The sequence below is a fragment of the Hyperolius riggenbachi genome, chromosome 5 (assembly GCF_040937935.1).
Source record: "Hyperolius riggenbachi isolate aHypRig1 chromosome 5, aHypRig1.pri, whole genome shotgun sequence".
NCBI classification, from domain to species: Eukaryota; Metazoa; Chordata; class Amphibia; order Anura; family Hyperoliidae; genus Hyperolius; species Hyperolius riggenbachi.
Genome location: NC_090650.1, coordinates 253,713,757 through 253,731,780, shown reverse-complemented (window position 1 = coordinate 253,731,780; position 18,024 = coordinate 253,713,757). Strand labels below are relative to the sequence as shown.

General features: G+C 41.4%; 1 protein-coding gene across 1 annotated transcript in view; it reads right to left on the bottom strand.

The window, feature by feature from the left end:
- Positions 1-18,024, bottom strand: part of GMDS (GDP-mannose 4,6-dehydratase) — an 863,777-nt gene that overhangs the window by 412,577 nt on the left and 433,176 nt on the right. The window contains exon 8 of the mRNA XM_068234599.1: positions 5,516-5,643. Within this exon, the coding sequence (XP_068090700.1) occupies positions 5,516-5,643 (128 nt within the window). The remainder of the gene's footprint in view (positions 1-5,515; positions 5,644-18,024) is intronic.

The following is an 18,024-nucleotide window of genomic DNA, read 5'->3' as shown; positions in this document are numbered from 1 at the left end:
CTTCACATAGATGTAGGAGTGGTGCCTGTAGCTTCCTTCCTAATTTGATGAGTCAGTAGGGTGCTTTCCTCCCATTGACAAACATTTCAAGGTATTAAAGAAGGGGGAAAAGACTGAGATTTAGACCAGACTTTTCCTTTTATGCAGAAGACCGGAAACTTCTATGAAATACAAACTAATCTACTCCAAAAGATACTTACAAACATGAAGCGCACTTGTGTAAAGCAACTGGTGTCAATGTAACTAATACTAGACAAACCAGGCAAGAGCTTTTCACTTACACAATAGCAGCACTTTGCTCCTCCATCTCTGAAGTGTCTTGCATTGAAATATACCTCCCTAGAAACTTTGTATATACAGAGTTCCAGGAGCTATTTACATTTAGCTTAGTACAAATGGTCTCACGAATACAGGTAGCTCAACACACAAACTCAGGGAGAACATGGAAACCCAATGGTCATAATGACCTGGCCTTGTTTTGAACCTTGGATCCTGGTTCTGCAAGGCAAGTGTGCTAACCACTTGTCCACTGTCTGCCCAATATTTGATCTCTACCTCCATTATTAACATTTGTTGACAACTTCTGTTTCGCAATTCAAATAAATGTAACAAAATAAAATAACCATTCTTCCAATTTCCACAGGTTTGTTTTTGTTCGATTCAAAGAACATTGGAATTATGTAAATCTAAGCATTGTAAACAAATTAACTAGAGAGTATAAAATGAATCTAGGCAGCGCTAAATGTAGATAAATGTTTTTAATCGTGTTATACTAAGTTGTCAAATACACAATAAAATAGCTCAATGGGCAGGTCCATTAATTGATAATTGTCTGTAACAAATACCATACACATCCACGCACCAATCACCTCCACACACCTACTGCAGTAGAAAAAATTGGCGAGTGCACTGGCAAAAGTATAAAAATATAAAAATATAAAATATATGAAAAATAAAAATAATTACAAAATAGTATAGCTTAGATTGTAGCAGTATATCCTTAAATTAATTAATTGGCAGTCTAGTTGATTAGATAGGAGTCATCAATGTGTGTAGCGTAAATAATCCTTACAGATTCCACATGGATTAAAATATAATGTCTGTAGTGGAAGTTCCACAATTAGCAGCAATTGGAAGGAAGCAGTGTATGCAGCACAATTCTCCGTAATGAAAAATAATCTTCGCAAGGTATTACTCACGTTCCCCTGGGTGGATAAAGTGATGGTATCTGGAGCCGCTCAATCCAGTGTGTCCCGGCCGGTGGACAATCCGCTGGATTGAGCGGCTCCAGATACCATCACTTTCACTGTTTAAAAAAAAAATTGATACGCCACAACTATTTTAAAAGGTCAGTATGTATGTATGACTGAGTAGTACAGATAAATAGAACATTAATCGAGAAAATATTTTTTTCCCCCAGTTATATAGCTTTATTTATACCATTGCATCAGACTGCCACAGTTGCAGTTCTGAATCCAGATTCGGCTTTTTCAGCTGTAAAACTAATGATCCTTTGAACTTTCCTGCAGTAACACCTTATCTCAAGATTTCTCTCACTGTTTCTTGGCTATTTTAGCTCTTTAGAAACCATGACTGATTTTGACTAATTTAGTAGGCAAGCTCAGGGAAGCAGTTTTACATAGATAAGTATTTTAACTCTTCCAGTACTGGAAAGCAGAAAAGAACTTCAAATAATTGCTTAGTAGGGCTAATACTGTATATGTGTATACAGAATAGGTTTATATCAAGTCACTTAAGATTAATTTTAATGCTAAATACTATGAGCCTATTTAAATTTAAATGTTATTGATAGGATGCAAAATATTAGGAGAAAACTTGAGGAAAATAGGTTGTCAATCACTATTATTGGAAGGAGCATTAGAAGAATGCCCACCCACTGACATGAAGTTCTTCAGACTTTATAGTATTTATTGTATTTATAAAGCGCCAACATATTACGTAGCGCTGGACAATAAATAGGGATACATACATTGTAACAGGGGGTGACAGACAGAGCGGGAGCAAATAGTTTTACAACATAGCACCAGGTTATACATGCAATCGGTATAAAATGCGTTTTACAGAGACTCAGAAACCCGTAGGGTTGTGGAAAAGGTGGTTGACAGAGGGCTAGAGTGTGGTAGATGTGGGGTAGGCCATTTTAAAAGAAATGTGTTTTGGGGGCTTGCTTGAAGGTGTTGAAGGAAGGAGCGAGTGAGGGGGAGTGGAAGGGAGTTCCATAGGGTGGGGGCAGCTCTTGAAACGTCTTGTAGGCGTGCATGGAATTGAGAAAATCGTGGGGAGAGGGGGGGGGGGTCAGGTGGAGATTATTGAAGACCAGAGGGGGCAAGTAGGTATAGATCTGTTGACGAGCTCCGAAATGTAGGTTGGGCAGGTCTTGTGCACAGATTTGTAGGTAAGGTACAGAACCTTAAAGCTGATCCTGAAGCAGATAGGGAGCCAGTGTAGGGCTTCACATAGGGGAGAAGTGGAAGAAGAGCAGATGGACGAGTCTAGCTGCTGCATTCATGACTGATTGAAGGGGTGCAATGCCTTTCAAGGGGAGGCCAGATAGTAGTGCATTGCAGTAGTCAAGGCGGGAAATGAGGGCATGGATGAGAAGCGTGGGAGTGCCTGGGGTCAAAAAGGGGCGGATTATGAAGATGTTGCGAAGGTGGAAATTGCAGGCTCTGGTAATATTTTCGATGTGGGGTGAAGGAGAGAGCAGAGTCTAGGGTGACGTCCAGTCTGCTCCAAGAAGTTTCAGCATGTAGTGTTGGTGGTATAATGGTTAGGATAGCAGCCTACAGAGTGGTAGGCCTAAGTTCGATTCCCAGCCAATGCGAGTTGGCTTTTGACATGCTACAAACCCTAAAGCAAGCTAATTTTTCTCTTGGATTGATAATGGTACATGCTAGGCTGGCTTCAGCATGTAGTGTTGGTGGTGGTATAGTGGTTAAGTGAGTTACCTACCACACACTCAGACCTGGGTTCAATTCCCAGCCACGGTATGTAAGCTGGCTTTTGAAATACTACAATTCCCTGGAAGACGAGACCCTCCCTCCGGGAGGAGTGAGAAAGGGAGTGAGGAAGGATTGCTGGCGTCATAAAGCAGTGTAGGCCTGCAATTGAACATTCAATGAGATTTCTGACCTTAAATCACTGCATTGTATTAAATCCAGATTTTTTTCTGGGACTTTTGATGTGTATTTCACTCAACCATGTCTTCCTCCAGGTATTACATCCTTTGAAACATCTTTTCTATCATTTTTCTAGTCAGCAGAAATTTTTCAAATTTTTTAAGTTCGCCTCCCGATTGAAGTCTATTGCGGTTCGCGAAAATCGGAGGTTCTCTACTCAGCAGCACTGAAAAGGCTGGGAAATCGCCTGAAAAGGCCGGGAAATCGCCTGAAAAGGCCGGGAAATCGCCTGAAAAGGCCGGGAAATCGCCTGAAAATGGTGCAGGCTATGCATTTGCATTTCATAATTTTGTGCGACTTGCGGCGATTCACGCAAATCGCCCAAGTAAGAACGGGCCCATAGCTTTTTATTACACTAGCGCTTTCAGAAGCGCTAGTGTTTGAGCGTTTTGCCGAAACCGCAGGCAAATTGCTCAAGTGTGAATTAGTGTTTCTTTAACAGTTTCACAGCATCAGAACTTTGTTTTTCTTACCCAAGCCTCATTTCTAGCTGCACAGAAGCTAAGCTCTGCCCCATCAAAGAAATCTGCCCAGGCATTTTTCACCTGATGCTGTTCAAAACATGATGGTATTTCTGATGATGTTCACATTGCCTAGCGCGCGCGTGCAGCTGGGAGGTGTGATCTGGACACAGGACAGTTGGAACTGTGTCTCATGCTTCCCGTCACCTGCTTTCAACCAAAAAGATGTCAACCCCCAACATTTACCTGTTCTTTTAAAACAGGGTGGGTAAGATTATATAACCCATCTATTTTGATTAACATAACTAATGCAACTTAATGACAGTATGTTTGTTTAGGCTGAAGTTCCTCTAACTTTAAGTACCAGTTTACAGATAGTACAGTTTTCCAACTGACTGACAAAATGCACAAAAACATTCAGGGCCCATTTCCACTACAGCGAATCTGCATGTGTTTTCTGCATGCAGATTCGCATAAGCAATACAAGTAGATGGGCCTGTTTCCACTGGTCCGGAATTCTGTGCTGTTTGTCGTGCAGGAAAAGTCTGTACGGAAGACCCATCAGAATTCGCACGCCTCACACACGCGGCTCATCAGAATTGTAATTAAATAGGAAAACCGCAAGAGTTTTAGTCTTGCAATTTTCCATGCGTTTTTATTCGTGTTTTTGTTTAAAAGCGCATGTCCATTGCTTACCGTCATTGACATGGTTAAAATCGCATAGCGCAAACCGCGAGCGAAACCGCGTTAAAATCCACATACAAACACGAATTAATCCGCAACCACATGCAGATTCGTCCACACATTTTTACAACAGAATCGTGACGGAGTCGTGGAAACGGGCCCTGAGCTGCACTTCACACCTGCTATGGTTGAATACAGGGATATGGCCCACTAAGGGCTGGTGCCATTTCAATCCATGCTGGCAGTTGTAAATATCAATGTCATCTCCAGTCTGCCTAAAGTAATCCAGCAACAGACAAAGCAGTACTTCTGCTTGGCAGGACAGGGATTCTGTAAATCAGGGAGGAGTTTCTACCATCACCAGCAGAGACTGCCATTGCCCAATTCATTCCCATCAGAAGCCCCATTTCGGAACTTCCTCCCACCTTTAGACATCATCACTCCTGTGTTATAACCGTTAGCGTGAATTGGAAGGGCACTAGGCCACAGTGGCCAGATGTTTTTTGTATCAAGACATCCTAAGCAGGGAATCCATTTTTTTTTATTTTTTTTTTTTAATCTACAAAATGATCACTGTTCTTACGTATGCAAATACAGTTATGCAGAGAATTAGGCCATCATGCAGCGCAAAGCTGGTAAAACAAAACCATAATACAATCAAAGCCTCAATTCAGTGGGTACCAACGTCAGTGGGGGAAAAAAAATGACGCGCGAGACAAATTTATATAGGAGTAAAAGCCACTGACACTAAATTGCCTAAACAAGAATAAGTGCACATCAATGCATGTGGCCTAATGACATTTGTTACAAGTTAGGGAAGGTAGCTGCATTAAGAAAAAACAAATGTAAAACGAGAAATGTTAAACACTCCTGGCGTCCAGCTAATCTTCCCATAAGAAGCCCAAACAGAAAAGTAAACTTTCATTTTCTCCAGTATTAAAAGATTTATTTTATGTGTGGGTCATGCCTGGGGTAACCACTACACTGCAAACCATCTATACTGAAACTGAACACAATGGGGTTAGCTGTCCTCCACCAGCAAAAAGGAGGAAAAAAAAAAATCACAGGCTACCCCCTGTAGGTCAGACAGTTTTATTTAGCAATGGTGCATTAAAAATGTCAGCCACACAAAAAATTACTGTTATGAAGGGATTCTGGCCAGTAGCCTACCTCAACGTAGTCCTTGGCATGACCCCAATCTCTCTTGGCATCCAGATTTCCAAGGCTGAAACACTCCATCTGTCCGAGATGAATCTTAGCTACTGAACGGCTAATTTTTCGGGTTACAAAATTTGCCCCTGGAAGAGAGATAAAAAGATAGTTAGAACGGTCCGACCAGTCTGGCAGATTAGCATTAGTTCTCCACCTCACAGCAATTTCTTTTATTCCTCAATCCTCTTCTCTGATCCTATCCTCCCCCTGCCAAAACCCATGGCATCGTTCATCATTTGTGTAAGCTAAGAAGCTTCATTTGCCAGAGTTGCAAGCTCCACTTTCACATCTTTTCTCTCTAAAACTTCTTACGCATTCCTAATTTGCTGCTTCAATATTCAATCTAGGCAGAGGGCCAAGGAAAATCAATTGGAATGTCAGTTTATAAACACAAAATGCAAAAGGTTATACAAAGGGAAACACTAGTATGGAAGACAGACATCTAAGACCACCCCAGCTTTAGAAATAAGAACAAGTAGGAATACACTTTTGCCTGTTAATAAAGCAGCTGGCAATGTCTTATAAAATATTGCATTCTTTTGCTCCCCCCCTTTGGGCAGATGAATAATGTAATACTTCAGAGAGCTGTGTGCGTCTCTGCTACACCTCATTGACTTGTTAAGGACAAACAAATGCCAGTGCTAAAGTATAGCGCACTGATTTGGATATTTTCCTACAACGGTATGAATGCAAATGCTGGCTTTAGTTCCCCAATTACATGCAGATTCACTACATCATATTTCTTTATCCATACAAAATTACATATCAGTACTCTACAGCAGAACGAATGTGTCATGATAGTAAAGCTACAGATTATTTTTCCCCTTTTTAGTTTGGACAGAATGGGAGGTGATTAGCGGCATGGTAGTGTTCTTTATAGCTGTCTTGTTTCCAACTGCTGGTAGACCACAAGATCCTAACAGTCCTGTCAGTGGGGCAACAGGAAACACCTTTTACTTTTAACCCTTCATTCTAAAATGCTCATAATTTAATAAATGATCATCAATACTTCATATGCAGAATAAATTCACAGTTATAGATAAAACTGCTAATTGTGAATAGTTAACAAGGGATGGGAATGGGGTGCAAATGCTGCAGAATTTTGCAGATTTTTAATATAAAATGTATCTAGCTTAAAGGGGCACTATGGCGAAAAATTGTAAAATTTAAAATATGTGCAAACAGACAAATAAGTACATTTTTTCCAGAGCAAAATGAGCCATAAATTACTTTTCTCCTATGTTGCGGTCACTTACAGTAGGTTGTAGAAATCTGACAGAACCGACAGGTGTTGGACTAGTCCATCTCTTCATAGGGGATTCTTAGCAAGGCTTTTATTCTTTGTAGAAATATTCCCTAAAAAAGGATTTATACAATGATGCTGGCCAGCTTCCCTGCTCGCTACACATTTTTTGGCAGTCGGACAGAACTGCCATTCACTAAGTGCTTTTGAAAATAAATAAATCACTGAGAATCCCCCATGAAGAGATGGACTAGTCCAAAACCTGTCGGTAATGTCAGATTTCTACTACCTACTGTAAGTGACAGCAACATAGGAGAAAAGTAAATTATGGCTCATTTTACTCTGCAAAAAAATGTACTTATTTATATATGTTTACACATTTTAAATTTTACAATTTTTTGCCATAGTGCCCCTTTAAAAATGCACACATCAAATGAAGACAAGGATCTGATCTAGCAATAGGATCTGATCTAGCAATTTTCAAGCTGCATAAATATGCAGAATTCTGCATGCTCTTGTAATTATGTGCATCTCATATGCTCAATTCATTAGGAGGAGAGGTTTTATTTCCTAACTTGATGCAAATTTTTGTTGCAATCTGAATACAGACTGTAACTGGACCAATACAAATCAGCAGCAAATGCATTTATTTGGTCCAGTTTCAATCTACATACAAACGTCAACAAAATTTGCATCAACCCCACAACATTTTGATTGCTTCTGAGGTCTAATATACATATCCTGGAATTAGCAAGGTTTGTAATAACATTTGCATCAAGTTCACTTCATTGATCATCTATCAGTTTTATAGTTATTCCAGTGGGTGCAGGGTTCAGATTCTTCAAACACTATTCTAACCTTAAGATTCCCATTTACAGTACAATTTTTCACTAAATGCGTAACTAATCGGAAGGCAATTATCGAGTGTTCGCATTTGCAGAAAGAATCGTTCAGTAAATGTGATCATAAAATCCAACTTTCAGATTGATTTTATCTTATTTAGCAATCGACCAAAGACTAGTTCCTTATTGATTGCCTTCATAAACGTCGAATTTTCTATACAATTCGATAGCAAAAATTGAATCGAAAGATCACATTTGGTGAAAAATTTTACCATTAATAGGCACCTTTATATCCAAATTCTAACTTTCTTCATGCTGTTCAACTTAATACAGAAAGAAGTATTAAGGTGTGGTTGAGTGTTCTAACACTAAATTACAGATTGCCCAGCAAGCTCATGGTTAAACACTAAGGGCTCAGCCACACTATGGTGCTTTTCTGAGCGCTTTCTGAACGAGTTTTAAAATATCACATGTACATATCAAATGTATCAAATTGATGAAAAATTTGATCTTTTAATTGTATGGTGTGTGGCCACCTTAAAGGAGTTATCAGGCAAAAGTTACAAAATGGAGGTACTCACCTGGGGCCTTCTTCAGTCCCTTGCAGCAGACTGTCCCACATCGACCGCTCCACCCTCAGCCGCCGTCCCAGGCTCCGCGCATGGAGCAGACCCTAAAAGCAGGGTCGGCCTTACTGCGCCTGCACGAAACGCTGTTAATCATTGCCATGTGGTCCACAGGCGCAGAACTACTGCGTGTGCGCAGTGCGCCGCGGACCATGTTGCGATGATTGATAGCGGCGCTCCGCGCAGGCGCAGTAAGGCCGACCCCGCGGTCAGCCTCTGCACCGTGCGGGGAGCCCGGGACGGCGGTGGAGAGCGGAGCGGTCAGTGTGGGACCGTCTGCTGCAAGGGACTGGAGAATGCCCGAGGTGAGTAAACCTAATTTTGTAACTTTTGCCTGATAACTCTTTTGGTAATCTTTCAGTGGGTCTGATCAATTGTGCTGCATTTGTCTTAGTGATTAGTGGAGAGGTTTCATTTGTTACAGCTTTTCACCATTCCTTGCAACAGTAAATCAAGTTTAAAATGAAAATGTAAAGTTCTCAACAGAAACCGTTTTTTTCATTCAGCTGCTTGCTGGGTCTGCTCCCTTATATTGACCTACTCGAAGCTATACGACTAGTGTCCATTTCTATCCAATATTAGCACAGACCGCAATATATATCCCAAATGTGTTACTTTCCGTGCTATCCAAACCCCAGATAGAATGGTTTGGGTGAAACTATTAGAAAGTTCTCCCTTTTTTAAATTTAGAGATTGTCCTAGCCTCCATACAAAGCGTGAATAGAGCAAGCTACCAGATATATCCCTAAAAAAATTTTGGCCATTCAAAAAAAGTACCCATTTTACAATTTTATCCAAACAAAACAAGCCAGCTTAAAGCAGTGGTGAACTGAGCTGAGATTTATATAGCTATCTTTATACAGCAATCTGTATTAATGTATGGTTAGTATTACATGGGTAGAAAAAAAAAACAAAAAACTTAAATACCTTTCAGTAACTGATACATTTAATTGCAAGTTTTCAGGGAACTAGTCCCCTTCTTTGCATATTTCTAGATGTTACCTGAAGTAAAACACTGAATTTAGGTAAATAGTGAAAACTGCATACAGTGTTTTACTTCAACATCTGGAAATATTCCTGAAGAAAGGGACTAGTTTCCTGAAAGCTCACACAACTGAACTTTTCAGCTAGCCACGAAAAAAGGTATTCCTTTGATAAAATTTTTCTTCCTACATACTTGTATTGGCCGACAGCCCAGAATTTTTTTTACCAGTATTTGGATGGAATTAGAAACTATTAAAAAGTACCCCTGAACCGAGAGGGGGTTGATTGTTCTAGGCGCAGTTTTGTGAACAGTACTGTAGCACGTAACAGTACGATCCTCAGTCCAGTGCCAGGGGTCGCAGCTCTAGTCAGCCAAAATCTAACGACTAGAATGTTGAATACGGGAGGGGAAAAAAATTGTAGTTATTCATAGGAACACACCCCCATTCACGCACACTTGTACCACCATAATTGTATGACACCCCCCCAAAAAAAAACCCCAGCATAAAATCACCTACTCACCTAAGTTCCCTTCACTGTCTCCACACCCTTTCAGGTCTCCAGATATGCCACAGTGTCTTCTCGTATCTGCTGGCATTTTCACCGCTATGGCGCTGACCTGAAAGTACTTCCGGGTCAGCATCATGGCAGTGAAAATGCCAGCAGATACAATACAGATACACTTTAAGGCATTATACTAGAAGACTGCAAGAATCCTAAATTCAATGCAAGGAACATCCTGTAATGGGTAGTAATCATGTTCTGCACCGTTGAGCACGCATTTCAGTTTTCAGAAGGGGCCCTAAAATCTGTAGGTTTACACTATTTTCTTAGTGTATTTTGTATTTGATAAACCTGTTGAACCTGGTATAGTAACTAGTCTGTCAGCATTGTAGCGTAGTGGTTATCAACTCTCCTTGCAGTGCTAGCCTGGGTACTAGCTGCACAGAGTTTGTATGTTCTCCCTGTGTCTGCGTGGGTTTCCTCCGGGCACTCAATTTTCCTTTCACATCCCGAAAACATACAAAAGTTAATTGGCTTACCCCTAAATTGGCCCTAGACTATGATACATACACTACACAATACATACATAGACATGACTATGGTAGGGTGATTGTAAGCCCCTATGAGGGAAAGTGACAAGACATACTCTGTACAGTGCTGCAGAAGATGTCTGCGCTACATAAATACTAAATAAATTCAAGCTTGTATGACATTGGACATACAGACTTTGGTAAAATACGTTAGAACAATTTTGCAGCTTAGAAAAGCACACTTAAATTACCAGCATAAAAAAATAAATATATATACATATATACATACATACATACACACACATCATACACACATACACACATACACACATCAGAATCAGAATCAGCTTTATTTCGCCAAGTACGTCGACTGACGCACCCAGAATTTTTTGTGGTACACACGGCAGGAGTATGCAGATACAGATTTTGTACAGATCAGTTCACACAGATGGGAGAAGGAGCTAAAAAGACTGCAAACATCAAACAGATTACAAGGTGGGGGGGGGGGGGGGGGTGAGGATGAAACGTAGTTGGGCCGTAGTGCAGCGTCAGTGCACGGCTAGGGGGGCTTTGCAGGGGCGGTAGCTCGAGTTCAGTAGGAGAACAGCTTGGGGAAAGAAAGTGTTCAAATGTCTGGTGGTCTTGGTGAGGATCGATCTGTAGCGGCGTCCCAAGGGCAGACGGTCGAAGTATCGGCTGCCAGGGTGAGTAGGGTCGTTCACTATTCTGTTTGCCCTAGACCACAGTCTGGAGGTATGAAGGAGATCCAGAGATGGAAAGGGGGACCCGATGATCCTCTCAGCGGCATTGATTACTCTCTGGAGCTTAAGTCTGTCGCTCGCAGTGGCGCCTGCGTACCAATCAACAATAGAGGAGCAGACATACATACATATATATACACTCACACACACACACACACACACACACACACACACACACACACACACACACACACACACACATACATACATACACACACATCCCCACACACACATACATACATACATACATACACATCCCCACACCCACAGACATATACACATACACACATATACACACACACACACACACACACACACACACACACACACACACACACACACACACACACACACGCATATATACATATACACACATACCTACAACCCCCAATTTTAATGACCTGGCTATAAGCCAGGCAGAAATCAACCACCTTATTACAACCCCAAATGAGCTCCAAAATATTGAGAACTTTATATTGTAAACTATTACACTGGTATATCGATTTCGCTTGGCACCACATCTTCTAAAGCCCAGAACAATGACATGACAACATTTGAGAATGCAATATAAAAAAAGGTTATGAACCCTCTGCCTCAAGTTCTAGTTCCCAACAAATATCCACATAATATTTTTAATTAGTAGTTATTATGAAGTTGTTTACTGTGTACACTCAGTGTTATGTTTTACTTGGCACATTTGGTATAATGAACGGGTTTCCGGTGTTTAAATGAATATTCAATGGACACAGAGGACAGACACTGTGCCAGCCAAAATATGGCAGAGAGTGAAGCAAACAGATGTGCTACTGAGTAACTATGCAGAATGGAGGAGCCAAATATATTATATCCTGCACAGACAAGGGCTGTTTAAGGAAAACGCAAATAGTGCTAATGGTATTATATATCAAAAGATAATTTCCACTTTCTTAATGCAAGCAAAAATGAACCACTTTATTGGAAAGAGGGATTTAAAGGAAATTAAACTTTAGCTCATAAAACCTATTTACAATACCCACGTGTTTACACAGTCTACCTGCGTATTTTCTCCCCCTGGCATACGGCTGGACATACAGTCTTTTTAACTGCACAGTATTTCAGAAATGCATTACAATAGTTACCATCACACTTTTTAAAAATGTTTTTATTTGGATTAACAAGTTACAAGATATGAATTGTACAACTGATAAAACATACAAGAATGGATCATGGCTTAGGTTCCATCACACAATTTATTGATGCGGTTAAGCAAGACAGGGAACAAGTACATAAGAATCTGAGCACTGAAACAGAATAACTATGGCAAATAAGGAGCAAGCTAAAAAGTGTTTACAATATTCCTTATTTTCACATTACAGGTTGCATTAAGAGGAACACCAACACTGGTTTATACTTTTTCTTTAACCACTTCCCTATCACAGGTATTTTCCACCTTAAAAACCACAGCAATTTTCACATCACGCTCCTCCAATTCATTTGCAAATAACTTTATCACTACTTATCACACCAAAATGATCTATACATTTTTGGGCCACAAATTAGGCTCTTTGGGTGTTTTTTTTCTTCTGAGATTTATTTTATATGCATTTTACACAGACTATGAAGTAAAAAAAAATTAAAATTTTAACATTATTTCTCAGTATTCAGCCATTACAGTTTAAAAATAAAAAGTAATACTGTATATAAAATCCCTCATTTGCGCAATTGACCAGAGGATTTTAACATTTAAATGATGTCCCTAGTACAGTGTTTGGAGACAGTATATTATTTGGCAGTAAAGATGTAATTTCTGTTTTGTGTGATTTGCCGTCTTAAAACAGAAGGAAACTTTCAATAATTCACATGCAAAGGATCTCTTTACGCCCCTGTAAGCCAGGCTAGCATCCAGAACCGCTGGTTTATAGCAAGCCTATAGCTTTAAATTTTACACAGCCACATCAACCCCACCTGGTTTCTGTTCTGTTTTGTGAGAGTGTGTGTGAGAGAGAGAGAGAGAGAGAGAGAGAGAGAGAGAGAGAGAGAGAGAGAGAGAGAGAGAGAGAGTGAAAGAGAGAGAAAGAGAGTGAAAGAGAGAGAGAGAGAGAGTGAAAGAGAGAGAGAGAAAGAGTGAAAGAGAGAGAGAGAGAGAGAGAGAGAAAGAGTGAAAGAGAGAGAGAGAGAGAGAGAGAGAGAGAGAGAGAGAAAGAGAAAGAGAGAGAGAGAAAGAGAAAGAGAAAGAGAAAGAGAAAGAGAAAGAGAAAGAGAAAGAGAAAGAGAAAGAGAAAGAGAAAGAGAAAGAGAAAGAGAAAGAGAAAGAGAAAGAGAGAGAGAGAGAGAGAGAGAGAGAGAGAGAGAGAGAGAGAGAGAGAGAGAGAGAGAAAGAGAAAGAGAAAGAGAAAGAGAGAGAGAGAGAGAGAGAGAGAGTCATTCAGGGCTGCAGTCTGAGCCCAACACTAACATTCATTAACCAATTGGCTGTAGCCCTGGAATCTCCCCAGCACCAGGCCTCCTCCTGCAAGACCACGAGGTGAAGTTCCTGCTGTATGCAGGTGATCTCCTGCTGCTCTCCCCAACAGAGAGGGGCCTACAGGACAGCCTGGCAGTACTGGAGAGTTTCTGCACCACATGGGCACTGCCCATCAACCCAAAGAAGACAAAAGTGATGGTGTTCCAGAGGAAAAATCTAAAACGCCCACCTCCTGATTTATATTAAATGGCTGCCCACTGGTGACCACAAACAGTTACACCTACCTGCGGCTGGAAATTAACCAAACAGGGAGCTTTAAACCAGCAGTAGAGGCCCTGAAGGAAACGCCTGCAGAGCGTTTTATGCCATCAGAAGGCAACTTTACCACCTAAAACCACCGGTGAGAGTCTGGGTTAAGATATTAAACAGCATCATCACCCCAAGCCTGCTCTATAGCAGTGATGTATGGGGCCCAGTCACCTACCCTGACCAATCAAAATGGGACTCCAGCCCGACAAATCTATCTAGAGTTCTGCAAGTATCTTCTCCAAGTCCACCGCAGCACTTCGAACTCAGCTAGGCAGATTCCCACTATGGCTGACTATCCAGCAGAGGGCGCTCATACTGGGCGGATATACAGAGCAGCAGCCCCAGCACTTACCACTATAAAGCCTCACTGAGCCAGGGTGGTGAGGCCATCCCACGCGCTTTGAAACAAAGCGTCAGCCAGCCAGCCCAGCCAAGACCACCAACACAGGCTGACAAAAGCCCAAATAAAAGGAACGATAGAAAGCTGCAAGGACCGATACCTAGAGGAATGGAGAAGTGACAAAGAACTCCCAGAAACCATCTACCAATCACTACAGAGGGAGTACACAATGGCTCCATATCTGGAGAGCCTACACCTTCACAAAGACAGGCCTTGAGCCTGTACCGTCTGAGCGCCCACAACCAGGAGATAGAGACTGGGCGACACAGACAGACATGGAAGCCCCGGGAGGAAAGACTGTGCAGGCAATGTGACCAGGAGAGCATGGAGGATGAGGCCCACTTCCTGCTACACTGCAGCAAATATACACAGTTGAGGACCGCCCACTTCCAGAGACTCCCCGCCCACATCCCAGATTTCACCTCCGAAGATGAGAGGAAACTCTATATACTACTGGGGGAAGAGGAAAAAAACTGTGCAAATAGCAGCCCGATATATCACTGCCTGACACCAACTAAGAGGAACATGATACCACATGGACTGTATAACCCTATACTCCCCTCGCCTATGGACTGTATACCTATACCCCCCTCCCCGAGAGAGAGAGAGAGAGAGAGAGAGAGAGAGAGAGAGAGAGAGAGAGAGAGAGTTTTGCTTTTATTCTTTGAATTAACTCCAGCATTTCACCGATGCCCGGGGATTCATTCATTACAGACACTTTGCGAACACGCTCCCATTCGCCGATCACAGGCTGGAGATGAACTGGTGCGCGCAATTAGCAGTAAACAAAGACTCATATCTACACCTGATCCTGCAAGTGACATTTTCAGGTGCGCGTATATGCGCAGCAGAGTTCGGGAGCTGTTTAAGCATTCGGGTCAATGGACACTCCAGAACACGTTAACAGGAGGAGTCCTGAATCCATTGTGAAATTTTGGGGGGTAGCTGTACCATCAGTTTTACTCAAAGATGGTCAGTGACAGTTTCGTTTTCCAGACTTAAATGCAAGTTTAAAGCAAACTCCATGAAACTTGGAATTTGGCTAGTCCAAACTGATAGGAAGTGCACTTGATTGGCACAGTTCCAACCTGAACATAATTTGCATGCAAGCCAGAAATATTAACCTCTCTAAAGGTTTTTTTTTTTTTTTTTAAACGCTTTATTACATAGAACGGTAAAAATGAAACAAGTCAATTTTTTTATTTTTTTCTTATTGGGGGGACATTTTTTTTGTTCCTGTTACTACTTGGGAGGTGTGGAGTCACCGGTAACAGAAAAGTATGGGTACCAACAGCGACAGGAAAAAAAAAAAAAAAAAAAGTAAAAGGGTAAAATCTGGCTTTGACAAATAAAGAAAAAAAAGGTTTTTTTTTAATGTTTAAAAGTGACAGACATCAAATGTTTAATATACTCTGTAAAGTGTCATAGAAAATGAATCAGTATTAAATGAATAACACAAATAACCTATGTGAAGTTTTAATTGACTCTGAGTTCCCTCATGATGTGTAATTTGAGTGACAGGATCAGTAATTTGAGTGACAGGAGATAAAACAAACTTCAATGAGTAATAAAAGTCAGGTCAATTCAAACCCTTCCATAGAACATATAAAAAAAAAAAAAAAAAAAAAGTTCTCATTTTATCTTAAAAATAATCCCATGAAGGGTATAGAGCTGCTAAACAAGCAACTGCTGAAAAATAGAATATTCTATATTTGGAGATACAGATATGCATCAATATCTTCCACACAGACACTAATACACAGCTCCCCTCCTCCTCCTCCTCCCTCCTCCCCAAGGAAAAAACAAAAAACAGGATTAGTTTCTTGCTTTTTTTTTTTTTTTTTTTTTTTTATAGATTTTGTACCCAGAATATGGCTTCAGTTTTGTATAGAATAAAACCAAAACCAATAGTAAGCAGTTAGTGTGACTCTACTCCTTGTATACGCCATGCAATGGCAAACAGGACTTAAAATCAGACATGAGTCATTAGGCAGCTACCATTTACTGCAAAGGTTCATGGTAAAGCTGGCCATACACTGGCCCGATTTGCCGCCGTTTCGATCACTGGGATCGAATCTACTGCCAATCGTTCGCGCTACACGCCGAATTTCGATCCATTTCGTCCGATCCCGTCGATCGCTCCGTGCGGAAAATTACGGAAGCACCACCACCACCAGATTGTGAACGGTTTCAGGCTGAAATCTGAAGGCTCAATCTGTTTGCAGTAAAGGTAGCCATACGATCCCTCTCTGATCAGATTCGATCAGAGAGGGATCTATCTGTTGGTTGAATCTGATGGCAAATCGACCAGTGTATGGCTACCTTAACAGTAAAGTCTGTATTCGAAAGGACGATGAGGCAGAATGGCTGCTTTTTGGCCAAGCTGCTAACATACCGCAGTGGAGACAATTGTATTAAATGGAATCTGAAGTGACTAAACTTATGAGATAATAATTTCTAAGTGTAGCACAGCTAAGGAATAGAACATTAGTAGCACAGATATGAGTCTCATATTGTTTCCAGTACAGGAAGAGCTAAGAAACTATGCAAAAGAGCATCTGAGCTATCTGACCAAGCTTGGTCGGCTACAGTGCTGTTTTCTGAAGCACTTGTCTTAACATGTCTTACTGTTTGCTTAACTCCTTCCCGACCACATAACCCCAATAAGCGTCAGGAAGGTGGCAGCCCCGGGACTGAATAACGCCGAAAGGCATCAAGTCCTGGGGCGGGGTTTTGCATGGGATCACGCGTGCTGATCCGATCTACCAGCGGTGATCGCCACTAGGAGACTGTTAAACAGCAAAACCGCTGTCTATTTACATTGTACAGTGCTGCGATCTACTGCAGCACTGTACTGGGGACAGCAGTGTCACTCGGCTGTCCTCAGAGAGGCTCAAGAGCGATCTGCTCTCATAGGCTGATGCCTATAAAAGCTGATCAATTTCACTGGCTGGTGGGGGAGGGGAAAAAAAAAAAAAAAAAGATTAAAAAAAATAAAACAAACATACCAGCAGGGATCAGAGCCCACCAACTGAAAGCTGTTGGTGGGCAGAAAAAGGGAGGGTTGATTTGTGATGTGTGTAGTATGGCTCTGCAGCAAGCTTTTAAAGCTGCAGAGCACTACATTGTAAAAAATAGCCTGATCAATAGGGGGTGTAAGGTCCTGAACTGGTTAAGGTTTCAATGCCAGGAAGGGTCAAGGGGTCGTTAGCTCTGCTCTGTTTCATAGTTTAAAATGCAGAGTGTGCAGGGTTGCCAACTCATCCCTTTAAATACTGACACATCTAAGTTATACAGGTTCTGGGGCTTCTCACACATATTCAGTGCCTAAACTGCCTCTAACTAGCCACAAAACATGTATAATTCATAAGTGTCCGTATTTAAAGGGATGAGTTGGCAACACTGCGAGTAGTTTGTAAACTGCAAATATTGAGAATAATGCAATGTTATAAAAATAAAGCTATTTAACTGAAAATAAAAATGAACATTTTCTTTGCTACTAATGTTCTATTAATAATCTACTACACAATTCATTTTATGAAAAAAAAAATTGCTTCAGTGTCACTTTAAAGTTTTCAAATGCCTTAACCACTTTACCCCCGCGCGTACGGATTTCTCCGCCCCTTTTTCCATCCTTTCACCCCCAGGGACGGAGAAATCCGTACTTTGCGCACTCCTGCCGCTGTCCGCGTTCCCGCTCGTAAACACGCCGCCCGCCGCTAGTAAACACGCCGCCGCCCGCTCGCCCAGAGATCAACGAACGGGAAAATCCATTCCCGTTCGTTGATCTAAGCCCGGCAATGACCTGCTGCCGCTCGGCTGAGC